At 33.0% G+C, this 20501-nt stretch overlaps 2 protein-coding genes across 2 annotated transcripts in view; both read right to left on the reverse strand.

Annotated features, from left to right (window-relative positions):
- LOC149903009 (uncharacterized) overlaps nt 1–18263 on the reverse strand; it is an 82843-nt gene extending 64580 nt beyond the window's left edge. The window contains exons 1-5 of the mRNA XM_090109712.1: nt 18253–18263; nt 17617–17897; nt 16910–17181; nt 15305–16261; nt 14810–14871 (exon numbers count right to left, since the gene is read on the reverse strand). Coding sequence (XP_089965838.1) covers nt 14810–14871; nt 15305–16261; nt 16910–17181; nt 17617–17897; nt 18253–18263 — 1583 coding nt within the window. The remainder of the gene's footprint in view (nt 1–14809; nt 14872–15304; nt 16262–16909; nt 17182–17616; nt 17898–18252) is intronic.
- On the reverse strand, nt 18261–19432 carry LOC149903010 (uncharacterized). The gene has a single exon (XM_090109357.1). The coding sequence runs from the start codon at nt 19210–19212 to the stop codon at nt 18397–18399; it is 816 nt and encodes a 271-aa protein (XP_089965483.1). The 5' UTR covers nt 19213–19432; the 3' UTR covers nt 18261–18396.
- Nucleotides 19433–20501: the final 1069 nt, after the last annotated feature.

Here is a 20501-nt window from a genome sequence, read left to right on the forward strand (position 1 = left end):
TCTATCCCACTCACTATTTGTTCTAACTTTGTTATGGGACAATTTAGATAGAGCTGTTACCGGTGTTGTTGGTTTTGCGTAATGGAACACGAAAATACGTGGAGTTTCCCCTCTTATGTTCAATTTATGTTTTGTAGTATAATAATAATTTAAATTAAATGCAATATTTGTAATGATAATGTAAAAGAAGAAGGAACTGCTGTTTTTTAGAAAAACATTTAAACTCAATTCTTCAAACTTCTCCATGAAGCCATATATACATATTATAGTCGTATAATTCGGCCAATCTTTCTTTTGGTATCTTAAATTAATGGTATTAAGTACTTCAAATGATTGTATAAGTTACTAGCGGTCCGCCCCGGCTTCGCCCGTGGTACATATGAAAAATAGATGTTGGCCGATTCTCAGACTTACCCGATATGCACAGAAAATTTCATGAGAATCGGTCCACCCGTTTCGGAGGAGTATGCAGACTAACATTGTGACACGAGAATTTTATATATAAGATTAGTAAAAAGTCATGAAATATAATGAGGCTTCGCCCCTGTGTGAGGCAGATGCTTTTCACATCTGTTTCATATATTTTCTTTGCAGTGATCAGCTTCTTGTATGTTGTTAAATGATTTTAATAGGATTAAAAAAAACCCTTGACTAGCGAGATGAAATATATTTTCGTTATTACTCGCGAAATTAAATTGAACTAAACGATCAATATCAATAAGTTAAGGCTGCAGTCTAGCAAAATTGCGTTTTCAACAAGTTATTTGACAATTTTTTCCCGGCTAATGAAATGATAAACTGAATTTTTTTTCCTTGTTTATCAATTAGTGTTATATACGCAATGCGCGTGAATTTTTTCACATTTATAAAGTTACTTTATATTACCTTAATCAGGCCTTCAAGATAAGTCTCTTTCTCCCAAAATCATTTCGAGCTAAGTTTGTGCACTCACTTCGTTGCAACCGATTACAATTTACACAATCTGATCAGCACATTATTATCCTTATATAGTCGTTATTAAAAACTGCTGAATACAATTGCCGAAAAACTTATGATTTTCTTAATTAGAACGTTATAAATTCATTAAATTTCCCATTTTTTGCCTTACAAAATCTATTGATAAATACTGCTAAAAGTTATTTTTTCCATTAATTTATTCGAGTTGGTTGAAGACCAATGAGTATTAATCCTTTAAATTTTTTTTTTTTGAATTTTGATAATTCTTTAAATATTAAAATATATTTAAAATAATTAGGAAAAATCCTAGCGAATTTCTTTAGTCGCGCTCCTTGGGCCGGAGCGTTCTGACGTGTGCTCTACGCTCGATTTTCCTTCATACCGAAGTGAAAGTTGCTCTACTTCATTAAATTTAATATTTTTGTTAATTGATTATTTTTATCTTAGTTTTGTGCAAATATTCGTATTTTTAAACATTTGCTTTCGATATGGAAAATAAACGAAAAAAATACGCGTGTAACTACTAGAAAAAAAATTATCTTCGAACATAAAGTTAATGAAACCAAATAGATTGCAAAGGTGATTGGCAACAATTTCTTTATTTTACGGGGTGTCAGTAAAGGGATGTATATTTCTTTAAAACTAAAGTAAGCTCATAAATTTTCTTATAATATATTTTTTTTGAAGTTCCAAAAATGTTTATTTTTCGTTTGAGAAATACGAAATACATATAATATAAACTTGTATTGAGAACTTGAACTTTCCAAGTTCATCCGGGGAAATCCCCATACGGGGAAAATGATTTGTTTACTCCAAAATTATATGCCGAGGTGTTTTAATTTTTTCTTCTAGTCATTTTCAACGTAGCGGCATGTTGTTTAATTATTAATTTTGTAACTTAAATACAGGATGTTGGTTTTATATTCTGATCTTACAGACGCGCTGACAAATTTAGTCCGCCATTTCTAGTTTAGTCTACCAACTCTAAGTACCAATATTAAAACGAATGGATTATCATCACATCATCAAAACTCAGATGTAATGGAAGATCACAATAACATAGAAAATTCAGTGGGTGTTGAGAACTAAACAAACAGAAGTAACAGAGACGCGAAGAATAAAAAAAGAGGACGAAAACGATAATTCGTTGATGCTTTCCCTTTTCGACGTATTGTTAGGGTACATCACCAATCTGCAAAAAACAAAATTGATGATTCCCAATTGCTGATTAAAAATGAAAAACAAATAATCGACAACAGTGGTGAAAATTTGCTGATCACAATGAAACATCCTTCAGTGGTAGCAGATTTACTCATTTAAAATGTATCGGTGAACAGCGTAAAGGAGAGGAGGACAGGAAAACATTATGAATGTGGATGGTGGATTGTATACAGGGTGTAATCGATAAGTATGTGCAGGCGATTATGACGTTATTATTGCAGGTATCAAAAAACTTAAAACTGATATCGAAATTACTTTACCTAATGAGCAAAATGACAATAATAACTTTTTAAAAGTATAACGAGAAATATCTAAAAAAATTACTTTATACACTCCCATATCAAAAAGGGAAAATGGGACTAGTAGAAGTTAAATGTCTAATTCCGGCAAAAGACATGAATGCGGAAGATGCGGTTAAAAAAAAATTTAATATTTGAAATACAATGCAAAAAATAACACTTTTGTCATAGATAAGAATCATGACTATTTTTTCCGAATTCAGGGACAACTAAACGTTGCAGAAGCAGAAGTCTGCTTATTTGCTGTTTGGACTGGAGTGAATCATTCGTTAAAAATAGAATATATAAAAAGTATGTAACGTTTAGGCAAAATAAAATGATGGACCATTATCAAGATTTTACATAAATTGCCTACTGTCAGAATTGATTGATTCGAGACTTCAGCATTCGATGCCATCAAGGACCCATCCTATATCATTCAAGCGATTGAAAAAAAAGAGATAAATCCAGTGCAACCGATAAAGCATCAGAATGCTAGCAAAAGATTTATTAGGTTTATAAATATAAATCTATATATTATACATAATACAATAAATCTGTAGAAGACGCGAAGACTGACATCCGCGCGGACGGAGTCGCGGGCGGAAGCTAGTCAGAAATAAATATCTTTTGTTTTCATTTGCGTATTTTTCTATTTTATAATTTTTTTAACACAAACATTACATTTTTTTTTTATTATATGTATACAAAATTTGTTTATCCGTTTTATTAGTTAAACTGAACAACTTTCACTAAGAAACTTAGGTCGAAAAAAATGTATAGAGTTATGCATTTTGTATGGAAAGCTTATTTTTTTTTATATTTCGTCCAAATTTCTTTGAAGAGTTGATCAGTTATATAAACATGAAGTTGAAGATATCAATAGAAAGTATTCGCAAATCTTGTGTACTGATAAAAAAAATCACCCGGTGTAATTTTCACGAAAATTGTTTCAAATTGTCATTTTTGGTACTTATTACGAATATTAAATTATACGAATTATTTAATTTTTAAAAATTAAGTGGAGCAACTTTCGCTTAGTACATTTGTATTATTTACATATAGGATGACAGGATGCATTTGTTTGCACTACTAGACCAAGCCCTTAATATCTATAGAGATTACCAAATCATTTTTGTATAAATTCAAACAAAAAAGACTGTAGTGTCTAGGTAGACATGAAACATAAAATATACAATATAAACACAATATAAATAAACCACATTACGGACAGGATTGTAAATTCGCTTAAAAATAAAATATTGATTTATGATGACATCGATATCAGCAGGTCGATACGAGTTTATTAAGTTATCCATATTCTTAAAATGCCTGTTGTATGCTTTATTTATTATTTGTATCTTATCCCGTATTTAGTTAAGATTTTAGATTCAATATCATATCTAAATAATACTTCTGTTTTTTTTATATAGGTATAGGTATAATTAAAATAGCAACAAACAATTACCGAAGCTAACCAGCAATTTCTAGCCATCACAGATCGAATCTCAATCTATACTTGTGTAAATACTAATAAAAGAACATTATAATATCCGATAGCATCTCGGTCTCAATATTTGGATGTAAGCTTAAACATTGTCCACCGACGCATTGCCTACGCGCAGGTCACGCCTTCCACCAATATCCAATAGGGTTGTCAAATGTCTGACCATATATAGCAATTACGTCACTTACACCTTTCTGGTAGGCAACACCCATAACATCTATTTTGATCGTCAATGGGCGACGCAATATATGCTTACCATCAGGCAGTGCGTCTAGGTCTGCTCGTTTGCCTCCATAAAACATAAAAAAAAACTCCTTAAAATTAAGTCAGATCATAGTCAGATTGATTGAGACGAGTTTTTCAATGGATGTGTTATGAAATTAATGACATTTCTATGAAATAAATATCGTTTTGGAACAGTTTGAATTTAGTTTCTTAGCCAATAAATAAAAAGGGTCATTAATAAATAATAATAAACTATTTTAATAAATTCATGATTCGTGTTCATTTTTATAGGCCCTATTGGAATTGTTTCATTTATGCAAAATTCATTCGATCAGTTGATAACCCTAATCATACACATTGTGTTTATAGACAATCTATCGCCTATCTTGATCTTAAGAATGTTTAAGCAGATGCCAATCTCAGACTATCGATCGAGCTTTTATTTTTTCAAGATATTTATAGAAAAATTCAGATTTATCGATTAGATATTTCGCGCTATTGTTCATTCAAGACGCTTAAATATATGGTCGGAATTCAGTAGTTGTTTTGTTATTTGCATTTAAATTATTTTTATATAGAAAAAATCTTGCTATGAAAAGAAATATTTTGCGAAAGAGGAAGTCGCAAATATAAGTACGTATATCAACATTTTTATCTTCGGAGTTCGTAATTGTAGAATTTCATTTGGTGCTTATTAAAAATAAGCAATTCGTTCGAACGATAAAAACGTTCAGTTGAAGCTTTTTTCGACAATGATTTATCATTAACTAAGATCATTTGCTGAATAAAAAGTGACGCACATATTTGGGTAGTTGCATCATGTCAGACAATTTTTTAGTCCGTCTCACTTACTGCTGCGTACTGAAAACACAATGACCATCTGAATTTAACATCGAAAAACTTAAATTATTGTTCGAGTTATTTCGTATTCGTCTCATGCGCAAAAAGGGCTACCTACCAATTATGCGCAAATGCGGCGTTCACTTAAAGGCGAACATTGACTTTTGCTTTTGTTTAAATATGGAAGACATAAAAATGGTACCGAATAGCGCCAAAAAATATAAGAAGCCCCTCGCGGAAATGTGAGAAAAACTTCCCGGCACTCGTGACGGTTTATTTGATATTTCTATATTCCCGTTTGTCCCTAACATCAAACGACTCTACTCCATACGTCATTGTGTCGAACGAACCCAATGCATTATACATTGTTTCCATTACACTACGAAATTTAACATAAACTCGATGTTAACGTTTCTTTCATGAATAAAATTCAATTTTTTCGATCGAAAGCAAGTTGGCAGAGCGGTGTCGTGATGGGCCCGCTTTTTATTCCACTCGAGTTATGGTAGATATATGTTGATTATTGAGTTATTTATAGTAATAATCCACTTTATGATAGTCAATAAATTGTTACAAGTAAAACCACGATACACCATTGTTCTGTAAGGCAATCTGTCAAAAAACCAATATTGATTACAGTACTGAAACGTTATTTCAGCTTAAAACATGAATACATTTAAAATTTGTAATGATCAATGCAATAAAAAGCAATCATAATAATTACAATAAAACATCGATTGTTTTTACATTCTCACATTAATTTAGAATGTGCTCATACATTTGAATTGTAACTGCGTAATTCAGAATACAAAATCGAATACATACAATATAAATTTAATTTTATATTAGCTCTAAATCAATCAGCTTTACATTTAATATTCCAAATAGTGGAGCAATCTCATCTTAAATCATATGAATACAACATAGAGCGATTAATAATAAGATTTTCAATAAAACATGAGAATCGCTGTATTGATAGAGATTAGCTTATTTTAAATTTATAACAAAAGTATCACAGAATATAATCTACGTATACGATAGTATTATCTCTTACGTATCACATATTTATAAACATAATTCAAATTCTATTACATTTCACGTCTGAACGATTACCATAATACATGTTTAGTGGATATACTTAAATAACTGATAGTTCGAGACGGTCGGACCACCGGCATTGCTATATGCAACTGGTAATTATAAAAGACTTGAGGGTTCCGATATATAGTTATTGAATTGCCTATAATAAATTGCGTACACGTGATTATAGCTTTCTGATATATCAATTTGATAGTTTCCATTTCCTCAGGTTATTGATCGATTTTGTGTGTATCACTGAGATCTCAACACTTGATATTATTATGAGTTATGAATAGGCATTGTCTGTACAGGACTCAGCCGATTTGAAAGTGGCTAGAAAGTCGGGAATAAGGCCTTAAGCATACAATAGGATTAGCGGATAAAATTATGTTTACTCGAATAAAGATTTTTACAAACTTATACATTTGGTGTTTCAATAGAATCATTTTTTATTACATGTATAATCATCAGGATATTTTTAATTAAATCAGTTGAAGACAATGGTTCTTAAAATGTCCATTAACTGTCAAAACGTCCGTCGATAAAGATCCTAAGTTATTGTTGTTACTAACTATATGCGAAATTATTAAGTAGAATTATAAAAGTAGATGCTAATAATATGGTAAATATTTAATATCGATTTTCTGAGAGGTTGTGGTAATTGGCGATGCAAAAAAATACATGACTCTATCTTTTAAAAATATTCACATAATACATCAATTGATATAAGCTGTTTTTAATTATGTATATCTCTTATTTATTCTTAGAGCCATAATAAATTGGTTCAAATATAATTAATTTACAATTATTCAGTTTAGAATGCACAAAATTATTGAAAATTAAACTTAAAGTGAACACAGGTGCTCAAAACGTATATCTCTGTATGTGATGGTCCTTAGTATACATTGTCAAAGGAAGAGCTTAGGTTATTGTTCAAGTTGGTACTATCTATCCAACGTGATCGCGACCATACTGCAATTTAGCCCGCCCTCTATTTGATAGTCTTATTTTGCTATTCGATAATATAAAATTGAGGCCTTATTGTAATGTTTCTCAAATTACAATAGCCTTTTTTGTTTGCTCTCTGTTCTCATGAATTTTAAACGAGTTGAGGAATTTGATGCTGTTTGCGTTCACTTTTTATAAGGTACAAGTTTATTTGTATCGTTATAGAAATTTCTTGGGGTATTAAACATTCATGCGCTTTGCTTGTCTGTTATTATGAGATAGATTCACTTGTTTTGGAACAAAGGAAAAGATCGAATATACACTTTGTTTTGAAGCGTTAAGTACCTTTTTCAGGAAAATTCAAAAAGTATGTATTTTTGTCAAAATATGTACGAAGATGCTTTGTAACTTTGTAACGTATATAAAATATCGTTTGAATGTTATGTATGTAGGCGTATTAGCTCTTAGAAGAATAAGCTCAGTTATTATTAGCATCTGCCAGATCCTGGTTCCCGAACATTAAAAAATGTAACTTTTTACAATGCGCTATTGCAAAAGGTATTTATTCAGTTAGTCACCAATCGTGTTGCTCGATTCGATAAAAATCAGATCACAGATATCTTGTTCATATACCGCTACGCCATTTGTGGTTCTGTCACATTGACTGACGAGCGATCAACGTAATCGGTTTACAGCTTATCAATTGTTATTGTACTACCAGTTATTAATGTTCCATACGATGTGAGGCGTCACGAATATATTATGCACGGTGCGCTTCGTTAGATGTACCTACCGACAATTATTATGATTATTTATAATGTTTTGGATTGGGCACGCGCTTGGAGGCCCGCGTTTTCACTTGAGAATTGGTATTGTGCTTTTGGTGCTTTTGTTGAAGAAAACAATTAATAATATTAAAGCTTTAAAGTCTGGTTTCAAAAAATATATGAAGATTAAATGAATTTAGTTTTATTAAATTAAATAGTTTGTGATGTTACGTTGTTGAATAATAAAAAATAAATTCATATTCCTTTATAGTGTGTATTATAAATTAAAATGATACTTAATATACAAAAACTTTATTCTTAGATAATGAGCCCACATTGACATTATAATATTAATGAGGTCGCATAATTGATTATAAAACTATGTTTTAATCTACGTCCCATCTAAATATAAAGATATAGAGAACATTGGCCGTGATAAGTTATGAATGTAAATACTGCAAACAGACGCATAATTCTTTAAGCAATAATAGAACAAATGTCTATAGTATTACGTGTTACTTTCGTGTAACAGGATAAATTAAGTGAATATTTGCGGTGGCGGTCAAGAATTCTTGTTTGATCGATGAGCTTTATTATAAGCGTCGATTTCTTTGATTAGAGGAAATATTAATATTATGATGGCAGTATTTTATACGTGTTTTCGATAGTAAATTTAATTTACGTTCTTTCGAAGCGATATCTTTTTTTATGATCGAAATAATTTTAACTATGATGGTAGTGTTGTTACACCCCCATTTGATTGTGATATACGACAGTTTTCAGTGTTTGTAAAAAGTGAAAAGTCGTTTATAATTTTAGTGATTTATGTGATATTTGATTGTATAATAAGAGTTCCTTCTTTTCAGCCTGAGTTGAGATTTATGTTAGAAAAAAAATTGTTAGTTGAATTTTACAATGATCGGATATACGAGGTACAGAAGTGCTACAGCATGTGGTGTTATTAAAGTCTACTTATGATTGTTGGTTGTTGTGGAATCAAAAAATAATGTGGAAAATGAACAGTGAAATAAATAAACTTTTATTATTTCCCATTTCATGTAGTTTCATCATATCATTTATATTGTATTTGAAAAAGATAATCTAATAAGAGTTCTTATTGGTAATTTTCTAATAAGAACTAATAAACGGACAAAAAGTGTAACTGCAGGATGAAAATAAACTATTACTTTAGTGCTGCCTTATTGTAAAGTATAGGAAGCAACCAATTCTTACTTTAAAGCGCATTATAAGCGCAATGATACAGAAGCAAGCTGACAATTCCATTAATTGCTTCACAATTTAATATCACATTGCATTCGCGGTATCTCAGTTATCTTCTTTGCGTACGCAGCCCGGTGCGTGGAAGACACGCGATTTCCAATTGAAGATTTCAGATTGTTCCCGCATGAGGCCCATTGAAATCCACGCTCAGGGTATCATTAACCGCTCACTGGATAGCTGGATACTTGGATAGCACCGTCATGCCCCGCTCGTACGAAATTATCTCAACATCTCCCCATTGTTGTCGAATTTTAAAACAAATTTCCTGTGCAACGGGGGGTCGCGTTTTTCTCCTTGCCAAATTGGATAAGCACCGTAATTACGCGTTTAATTTCGCTGCCCGATGCTTTGTGGATATTTCGAATTGGCGGAATCTCCATGCAGTTTATAAGGCGGAACGTTTAAGAAATTAAACATTTGCATTTTTATTGTTTTAACTCGTAACTGAAGCAATTTTGCTGTCTAGTAAAATTGCAGCTCGAAGTGACCATTTTGTGTGTTTAATGAGGCTTTTGCTTTGTTATTAGAAGTTTCACGTTTTTGTCATGAGCTGCTATTAAATCTCTATGTTTAAAACCTTAATAATATGTAATTGAAAATATGTTGACCTCTTAATTAGCTACAATGCATTCAGAACGATTTCATTATCGTGCAACATTTCAGAGATACTAGAATAATGAATGTGACAACGATTTAAATTTATAGAAAACTAGAGGTCCACCCCGGCTTCGTGGTACATATTATTTCGCAATAAAAGGTAGCCTATGTCCTTTCTCGGGTATCAAAATATCTTCATACTAAATTTCATGCAAATTGGTTCAGTAGTTTAGGCGTGATTGAGTAACAGACAGACAGACATAGTTACTTTCGCATTTATAATATGAGTATGGATAGCTCATTATAAAGGAATAATACATATTATGTCATCTAGTTATGTTTAGCATAAAATATCTAGCTTACCTTATTACCATTTACCTATAATTACTATCCGACAACGCAAGGGATTTATTTATTTGATGATTAGTTAGTTCAATCGCAATTTCAAGTTCCCTAGAAACGAAACAATCTACTATCGTGTAACCGAGTACCTAGTGCTCGGGAAAAAGTTTTTGTGGCGTGAAATTTTGATAGTATGAAAGTGTTCGCTTACGTAGTCTGTCATGGCGGTTGCGAGTTAACAAATAATGTTAGATTTCCCCCGGGAACAAGAGATTCATTGTTCACAGCGAATATGTATGGCTCAATACAGCGTTATTTATTTATGATGTTGTTTTAGGCACGTTTTACTATTTAGCTCTGTTAAACAAGGAAGGAAGATGGAAAAATATTTGGTATTAGTTCTGTTTCCTGAAAGGTACCGTTGTTCATAATTGCCATAATATATGTGGCTATAAACTACATAGTTACAATCTCGATTCATCATTATATCTGTATTATTTTTAGAAATTGTTTAACAACGATACGCATTTCCAAATTTTTTTTTTTTATTATATTTACTATTCGATTAGCGTAATGTCTTAAATTTGTATCTGCACCCTCTTCTGGGGACTCTAAAAAGAATAATGCTTTGTATTAATTCAGAATAGTCTATCGCAGTATAACCCGAACATAAACGTTTAAAACAAGATAATATTAGGACTAATAAGACCCAAAGAATCCTATGGTCAAACTTTCCTACTAGAAATATTACTCCTATTAAAATCGATTTGCTCTATAAGTTTCAGAGCAAGCAGTAGTTAATAAACATAGATAATATCAAAACGATGGTATCAACAGAGTGGCAAGGCGTGTTAGTCTCCACAACGACAGATTAAGACTGATGCGCTAGGTCGTGATGAATAATAACATCTTTCGAGAACATTTACCTCAGATTTCAGATTATGGACCAATTAGAGACTGAAGATGATGATAAATGTAATTTATATTGGTGAGAGCTGATGATGATCTTTAATGGATGGGAGTTTTAATATTTATTTATAATTTATATGGGTGTTATCTTATTTTGATGCAAGCGGCTAATTTTAATTTAATATTTACTTGCATGCATTTTCTAACTTTGTTACTGAACAAAATAATGTATTGAACCAATAAGATTTTCGATCGATGGTATCGTATCAATGGATTTAACTAGTGAACTATCTTGTTATATTGTTTATCATTGGCAATAGTTTATGTAATAAAAACTATTTTTTTTTCAATATTTTATAATTATGTATATAAATCATCAGACTTTTGTATGTTCCAGAATAATACATTTCCCACCAAGAAATATAAAAATGCAATGTCCAAAATCACCTCTTCATTTTTGCACAACCCTTTTTAACACCCACTTTTCACATTTCATCATTCAAATGAAGCTGTAATGATTAAAACCTTGTTACATCTGACGTGTCATTTGAACTCCGTCCACCTTGCACTTCACACTCAATCATACCAAGCAAATCCAGCTGAGTTATAATAAGTTTCTGTCAAAATCCTTGTTACTTAGATACCCATATAACACCCCGCATTTACTTTTGACAGATGACTTGTCAGGGGAAAATTGGATTTTGCAAATAAATATGTATCAATTTTATAATTTTGTTGCGCAGCGAAATGGGCTTTATTCCGTAGGTAGGGGGGTGCAAATTCCGGGATAAGAATTTGTAACGTACAGTCCGCACAAAGTTTTGTTTTTATTGCGTGCATTGAAATCGTGTTGCTTTTTAGAGAAAATTAAAATTTATTTGATACAGTTACATATTGAGCTACCATGTAAAATTAAATTTCAAAGCATGTTCGCAAATAGACTATGTTTCTATGTTTCAAATAAGAATAATTTGGTCATTCCTGGACAGTATTTTTATTTTTCTTATTTATCTTAGGATATCTTAATTTCTTCAAGCATTAAGTGTAAAGATTATCTTTAAGGATAGCAGCTGTAAATTCCCTTTATTTGCTTAAGGCTGAGTGACGTAGCAATTGGCGGGAAATGCGAATGCCTTTACGCAAGTAAAGTTGATGAGGTTTTTAAATTGAAATGTTATACCTACGGAGTAATGCGTTGTTTTTCAACATGTCTGGGAAGATAATTATTGTGTGTTTGATGTGTTAACTAAAATAATTTTTTATCTGGTGAACAACATTATTGTTATGTGGAGTACGCACTGCAACTCTGAAAAAAGAAAATTTAAGCTTTATTTTAATGAATAAATATAAATCAAAATGTTATAAAATAATGCAATTATCACGAATATGCAATTATCACAACAAAAGTCTTGAATGATGATACAATTTTAAAGTCCAAAACACCACATCGATATTCCAATAAAAATCACACGTCACATTTGACGTCTCACGTCACGTCACGGGAATATCAGCTGATTGACGGGGTGCACATCGGGGTGCCCGAATATACAATAGCCGGCCAATTATGGACATGTTCAATGGATTGATAACCAGTATGGAAGGTCAAATTTTATACGGGATTCCTGTGGGTTATAATATCTATCATCCATAAAACAGTACCAGAATATATACAAGGTTGTATATTAAAATAAGAGTAGCGGTAGAATCCTCATATAAATAAAAACAATTATCTATATAGGTCACAAGATTTACATAATTATGAAGTTTAATAAAAAAAACTAAATATTTAAAAAACAATCATACATAACGTAACGTTTCAGAAGATATCGCTTTAGTACTAGCCTAAAGATCGTCTTAGTATAGGTAGGTACTTAAATTATAGTAAGGTTCAATATAAAGAAAATTATAGTAGAGTAGGCTCTACTAGGTATTATTTTCTCTTATGAACAAACAAACAAACAAAGTACAAACCTTCTTCTATTAAGTCAGACGTTTAAAAGGACTAGGTAATGAAATAAAAAATGCATTGTTTTTATTTATTGAAATTATAAGAATCACTGCGAAAAACATAACCGTGCACTACACCAGATTACGATCTACTTGTTGGATCAGTGACAAACTTGGATACACGCAATTTGTCTCTAGAGGCCGTGTCTTTAGCGCAATAAATTGATTGTTAGCACAGCGGGACGCCCAACTTCATATTAATATACCAACCGATATAGCTCAAATAGTCGTTTAGATCACACGATATCATACAGATCATATTACTAATGGCTTATTTAGGCTAATAGAAAACTGCTTAAAGATGGAAATAGTTTAATTAATGTCAATGATTATTATTTATTCGATCTATGTGGTTCATATTTGGTTATTATATTGCGTCAACTAGTTTATAATTGATTATAAGGTTCATAGATTATGATGTATGGAGCAATTAATTATATTATTTTTGTATTAAGACTACTTTTTCAGTTATAAACAGAACAAGATGGAAGACTAACCAGCCCGTTGAGAAGATTAACATTCTTATAAGCATTATTCCTACGATTGAAAAGTGCTAACTTAAATTGTGTTTTATACAACAATACACAAAATAAAATTATGTACATGAAAGCAATCTCATGATGTAAAACCATATTGATATTATACTTATTTAAGAAACAATTTCTTCAGCATCACTGTGACGATATTCGACGGCGAATCAAATCAATAATAAGTCGGAGATAGTTAAAAGTACAATATACTTTGTTGAGTTTAATGTTTCATAGCAACGTGTATATTCATATAAATACATAACTTTGACCATATTATTGTATAGTGAGTACGATAGATTCAAAAACTCTTTATTCTTGTTTTGTTTTGGCGTACGTAGGTGCGAAATTAGCGCTAGTATAGTTTTATATAAGCCATAATTATAAAATAAATTTTAATAATAATTATAACAGCTATAATAATGATTATATTAATTTGAATTATAAATTATTAACTTGATTCATAAGTATGTAGGGCAAATGAGCCGATTTTATATCCATAATCCTGAAATATACTGAACAAGTTATCAGAACATTAAAATTGGCATGTAGACATCTGGATTCGAGAGTCACTTTTAAGTTATAAAAATGATAGTATGAACGTTGAAACCAAAATGGCTACTCAATTCAAACGGATTCTAAACATCATTCTCATGTTTCGAGTGTTTTCCATATTATGTAGGTACAACACATATTATGTACGAACGTTCAACTATGTTCCGCATCTCTTAAATTAGGGAACAGTAACCGTCTCGTGATTACAATTTAATTGAAACCTACCCTTGTCCTCTTTAATTCAATTAAAATTGTTCATATCCATGGGCAGTATTCGAGAGCATTCAATAAACGAAATTGTATGGAAGGGTACAAATTGTGGATGGCTTTTATTCGTGTTTATATGTATGATCTTATCTGCGGTTTTGGGTTATACGGGTAGCCCTTTATTAAAGTTCTATTTAACTTTTAACTAGGAAACTGTGGAGCGGTTGCGGTACGTTTCTAGTGGGTTTGGAGGTGTTTGTAGTTTTTGTGGATGTATCAAACGTGTTAATGACGCAATCGTTAAACTAAACTAAACAAGAATAGTGTTTTAGTCTGAAGTTTCCGTTGAATGTCTTGTTAGATTCGATATAGCCATTGTTTTCCATGATATTTTTTGCATTTATTTCTGATAGAAGTTAAAAGTTAGAATACTTAATACTTACATAGCTAAAAACTTGTACATAGTATCAGCTTATGTCGCCTAGACTAACGTTTCTGTCTATTTATAAATCAAAATTAATTTTTAGGTGTTTGGGTGTACTAAATGAAATACTCGCTTACGAAGCATACATATTTATTGCGCACGGCGTAAACGTCCGGCAACGACAATTGGGAGTTTCACACTGTATATAATACATTACATTTATTATTACATTATGTGTTTTGTAAGTCAGCAAAACCCCTACAATATTCCCCCCCTTTTACAAAAAAAAAATAATATAGAGAAATTTAAACAATTAATAGAAAACAGGCAGATACAAGTTACATGATTATCACACAAATTGGTCGTATTAAGCAAGCGTGTCACATTACAGTACGATACATATAATAAGTTACAATTGCGAAACAAAAACAAAATAAAAACAAAATAAAATACAATATAATATGTTTACGATACAATTTTGTGGGATTGCGAAACTTACGGCTATGTTACACTAAACATAAATCGAATGCGATACTATGTTTTATAGAGCTAAATAGGGTATAAAATCATATAGTAACAGCTATTAACGTATTTAGTGGATAACATACTTAAAATTATATATTAAAACGTACTGTGGGTTTAATGACACGACCGTAACGGGTTCTTCGAACTGAGGTCGTGGGTTCAATTCCTGGTGAAACGGGAGGTTCAGGTGTATCTTTCGATTCAGTTATCTTTGATTCATTTTCGGCTAATACGTACGCTGGTTTGAGTCGGTCTATCGAGATTGCAGTTTGCCGATTTGGTAACTGCACGATGTAAACCTTGGACCTCCTTTCCACTACGCGGTAAGGACCGTCATAGGGTGGTTTCAAAGGTTTACGCACTGAGTCATCCCGTACAAAAACGAAATTTACTTTGGAAAGATCGGGATGAACGAAAAATGAACGAGTATTACTATGAGATTCGGGAACTGGTTGTAATGACTTAACTTGACTCTGTATTTGTTTTATATATTCGGAAGGTTCTAATGATGTAGTATTTTTCGTGCTGTCATAAAAATCTCCGGGTAACCGTAGGGTACGCCCGAAGGTTAGTTGAGCAGCTGAAACTCCAGAATCGCTTCTATACGCGGCTCGTAAACCTAAAAGAACTGTGGGCAACTCCTGAACCCATGACTTACTTGATAAACGTGCCATAAGCGCTGCTTTGAGTGTCCTATGCCAGCGTTCTACAGCGCCGTTTGCCTGAGGGTGATAACTAGTCGTACGAATCCTATTTATACCTAGTAAATTCATAAGTTCTCTAAACAATGAACTCTCAAATTGCCGACCTTGATCACTCGTGAGTTTGATTGGACAACCATAGCGACATATCCAATTTTCGTATAAAAATTTTGCTACTGTCTCGGCGGTAATATCACGAATAGGTAAAGCCTCGGGCCAGCGTGTGTATCGATCAATGACAGTTAAACAGTATCTATATCCATGTTCTGTTATGGGTAATGGACCTATTATGTCGACATGGATATGTTCGAACCGATCAGCATTTGGAAATTTACCTAAGTCAGCAACTGAATGTCTATCTATCTTAGAACGTTGACATTTCAGACACGTTTTTGACCATAAATTAATGTCGGAATTCATTTTTGGCCAATAAAACTTTTCCGTAACTAATTTTCGGGTAGCTCGAACCCCTGGATGGCTGATATTGTGTATACTGTTAAAAGCTAAACGTCTAAATTTGTCTGTTAAATAAGGTCGAGCAGTACCTGTCGAAAAATCACAAAAAATCGCTTTATTACAAGTAGGTATAAACATTTTCTTTAATAAATTCGTGTTATTATTCGTCAAATAGTCGTCCATTGATTGCGATTCTGCTAATTCATTATAATCTAAAACGGTAGGAAAATATATTGTTTCTATTCGTGACAAAGAATCGGCTACTATATTATTTTTGCCAGTAATATGTTGTATATCCGTTGTAAATTCGCTGATATAAATTAAGTGTCGTATTCTCCTCGGTGTTTCATTAGATTCTTTACCTAATTTTAAAAATGTGTATGTTAGAGGTTTATGATCCGTAAAAACAGTAATGCGTCGTCCTTCAAATAATTTTCGAAAATGCTTAATTGCTAAATAAATCGCAAGTAACTCTCGATCATACGTAGAGTATTTTTGCTGTGCATTAGTTAACTTTCTTGAAAAGTATCCTAAGGGTTGCCAACAGCCATTAACCTGTTGCTGCAAGACGGCTCCTACGCATGTATCTGATGCATCAGTCATTAAAGCTAAATTCGAATCTACTCGTGGATGAGCCAATGTAGCGGCCTGTTTAAGACCTGTCTTACATTGTTCAAACGCTTCGATTGCTTCCTGTGACCAATCAATTTTGGTTTGGTCGTTCTTTTTAGTACTACCTAAATACCTATTAAAAATTGCCTGATATGACGCGGCGTGCGGTAAATGAGCACGATAAAAATTAATCATACCGGTAAAACGACGTAATCCTGATACGGTTTCAGGTCTAGGATAATCTATTATCGCTTTAACTTTATCTTCAGAAGGTCGAATTCCATCCTTTGAAACATAAAAACCTAAATATTCAAGCTGAGACTGTCCGAAAGAACATTTATTTAAATTAATTGTAATATTATTTTGCGATAAACGTTGAAAAACAATACGCAAGTGCTCAAGGTGTTGGGTTTCATTTTCGCTAGCGATCAAGGCGTCATCAATATAATTAAAAATAAAATCTAGGCCATTGAATACGGTGTCCATGAATCTCTGAAATGTTTGGGCTGCATTACATAAACCAAAAGTCATCCTTGGAAATTCAAATAGTCCGAAAGGGGTAATAATTGCTGTTTTCTCTACGTCTTGAGGTGCAGTTTCTATAAAATGGTATGCTCTATTTATGTCAATTTTTGAAAAACAAGTCTTACCTGCTAAGATGTACGTAAAGTCCTGGAGACGGGGAATAGGGTAACGATCCGGCTTGGTGATTGCGTTAAGCCTGCGATAATCACCACAAGGCCTAATATCTCCATTTTTCTTAGTAACCACATGGAGAGGACTCGCCCAAGCGCTTTTAGATTGACGACATATACCTAGCTCTTGCATCTTTTCAAATTCTTTCTTTACAAGTTTATACTTATCTGGAGGTAACGGTCTCGCCCTAGCATATACCGGAGGTCCGGTAGTTTCTATACAATGTTGTATAGAACTAGGTGGCAAATTTAAAAATGATGTAGGTTTAGTTAAATTGGGAAAGTCCCGTAACAAATTATAATATGGATGCCCTACACTAAAAGATAGTACGGATGGCTCAGTGACGCAAACAATCGAACCTATTACTTTTAAATCTGTAATTTGATCAATGAGTTTTCGTGAGCTGACATCAACTAGTAACTTATAATAACTTAAAAAATCTGCTCCTAAAATTGGTTGTTTCACGTCAGCAATTACGAAATCCCACCGATAAGGTCGCCTTAACTTTAAATTTAGAACTAGAGACTTAGTACCGTAGGTTTTTATTTCAGTACCATTTGCTGCGAATAATTTATAATCACTGCACTTACTTGTTTGACATCGTTTACCTATTGGCAAAACAGAGATATTCGCACCAGTGTCAATTAAAAACTTTAAACCACTATTTATGTCGGTGATGCGTAGGCGATTACAGGGTTGGATGGTGCAGACTTCCGCCGCAGGCTGCACCTTGTTTAGTTTTCCTTGACCTTCCACGCGCAGGGCTCCTTACAGTTCCGTGCGTTGTCCCGGAAACGATGATGGTAAAAGCAAAGCCAGCCTGGACTGTTTGGACTTCGTCGAGGTGCTGAGTGTGCACGGTTACGACTCTGAGAACGTGGACGTCCACGGTAGTTCCATCGCCGTGCTGGTCTGGATCTCTCCAAGTTGGCCACTTTGAGGGTTAGCTTGGCGATTTCCGCCATTATGAGCTCCGTATCCTTGTTAGTTGCACTCGTAGAAGGCTGGTGCTGCTTTTGTGTCACTTCATTGACGCTACTGACGCTTTGTGTAGACTCCAAAACGTTGTCTGCGATGGCAGCTAAGCTGTCGAGGGATTTGGTATCCGAAACCGCGAGAACAGCTCGTACAGCGTTGGGCAGATGTCCTTGCCACAGAATCCGTAATGTGTCATCAGGGATTTTGTCCTTGGCGAGCTCCTTCATCCTTCGCAGCAGTTGCGAGGGCTTTTGTTCACCTAGCTCCATCTCACCAATTAATTTTTGAAGCTGGCGGTTTTTGGATTCCTCATAAACAGCCAGTAACCGCTGTTTCAGTGCTTCGAATTTGTGAGTCGCAGGTGGGTCGATGAGGACGTCGGTCACTTGTTGAATTGCTTCTTTACTTAATTTTGAAACAACGATGTCGTACTTAGCCTCATCCGACAATTTTTGAGGGGCTAGCATACATTCGACCCGTATAAACCATATCCTGGGCTGGTCCATCCAAAAATCCGGTATCTTCGATGTGAGTGTTATCGCCGCCATATCAATAGTTGGTGGATGTGCCATTTTAAATTTAATTTAATAATTTTCGCGGCGCGAACTTGTATGCGCGAAGAACGCGGGGTCACCACTTTAGGTGTTTGGGTGTACTAAATGAAATACTCGCTTACGAAGCATACATATTTATTGCGCACGGCGTAAACGTCCGGCAACGACAATTGGGAGTTTCACACTGTATATAATACATTACATTTATTATTACATTATGTGTTTTGTAAGTCAGCAAAACCCCTACAAATTTAATGCGATTTAGAACAAAATACCTTCTATGAAATATTTTATAGACAGTCTACTCTTTTCTCTATTCTTTTAAACTTGGGGTGATAATGAAATTAAACGTGAAACTTTGTTTAATGTGGTTTTCTGTATTTTATATGGCGTAAAGTCGGCTGCTAATATATTTTCATTGTTATTTCTTTCATATTCTTCATATATTTAGTACCTAAACCACAGCCTAAACACTAAATACGAAACTGTATCCCAGGCAGTATGATAACTAATAAGTTAAATATTTACATAAAATGTTATTGATTCCTTTCAATTTCATTTATTTAAAGTGTATTTACATTAGTTTGTAATTAGCTATTTCGTTAAAGTGATCATAAAAAAAAACTTAACGTCAGATTAAATTTTATTCCAACCGTAAACTCTCTATAACTTAATCTGAATACAAAACAGAATAACACAATTATGAAAATATTTGAACAAAAAAGAGATCTACATTAACGAAATATCTCCGGGCATCGAACCCCGAACCTTATAATGACCGGTCACGTCACTCCGCCGTCAAGCCCGTCACTAGCGAAGAGTTAATTTTCCTCGGTTAATTATTTAAAAAGATTTTTATCCCATGGGATGTTAAGCTTTGTTTATATTTGATTACTTAAATAGCTGAGTCACCGCGATTGCATCCACCCACGCGTTGCATTGTAAATTATAAGTATGATAAATTGATTTTAGTGACGTTCCGTTTGACGTTCAATCTACGAGGTATTTATGGCAAATATATTTACGAACAAGGACAGGCTAGAACAATAGACGCTTAATAAATGTCACAGTGAAGTGAGTATGGAATTAATTTTGCGCAATAGTTGTGTGTCTTTACAAGGAGACATGTGGTACATTAACCAATCAATTTTATGATGATGATACAATATTCTTTTGGCAAAATACTTATTTAAGTGTGACTAGCTTAATGTCTAGATAAAAACATCCGATATTGTTACAGAATATGATGAATTTTTACCACAACATAATATTAGACACAAGAGAAAGAAATGAAAATACATGTATAC

The sequence above is a fragment of the Colias eurytheme genome, chromosome 14, assembly GCF_061535395.1.
Source record: "Colias eurytheme isolate Ceu_HAF_F1 chromosome 14, ilColEury1 Martin Lab GWU primary, whole genome shotgun sequence".
Lineage (NCBI taxonomy): Eukaryota > Metazoa > Arthropoda > Insecta > Lepidoptera > Pieridae > Colias > Colias eurytheme.

Excerpts from the sequence above, each read along its gene's own strand:
- LOC149903010 (XM_090109357.1), bottom strand. The coding sequence starts at position 19,212 with ATGGCACATCCACCAACTATTGATATGGCGGCGATAACACTCACATCG.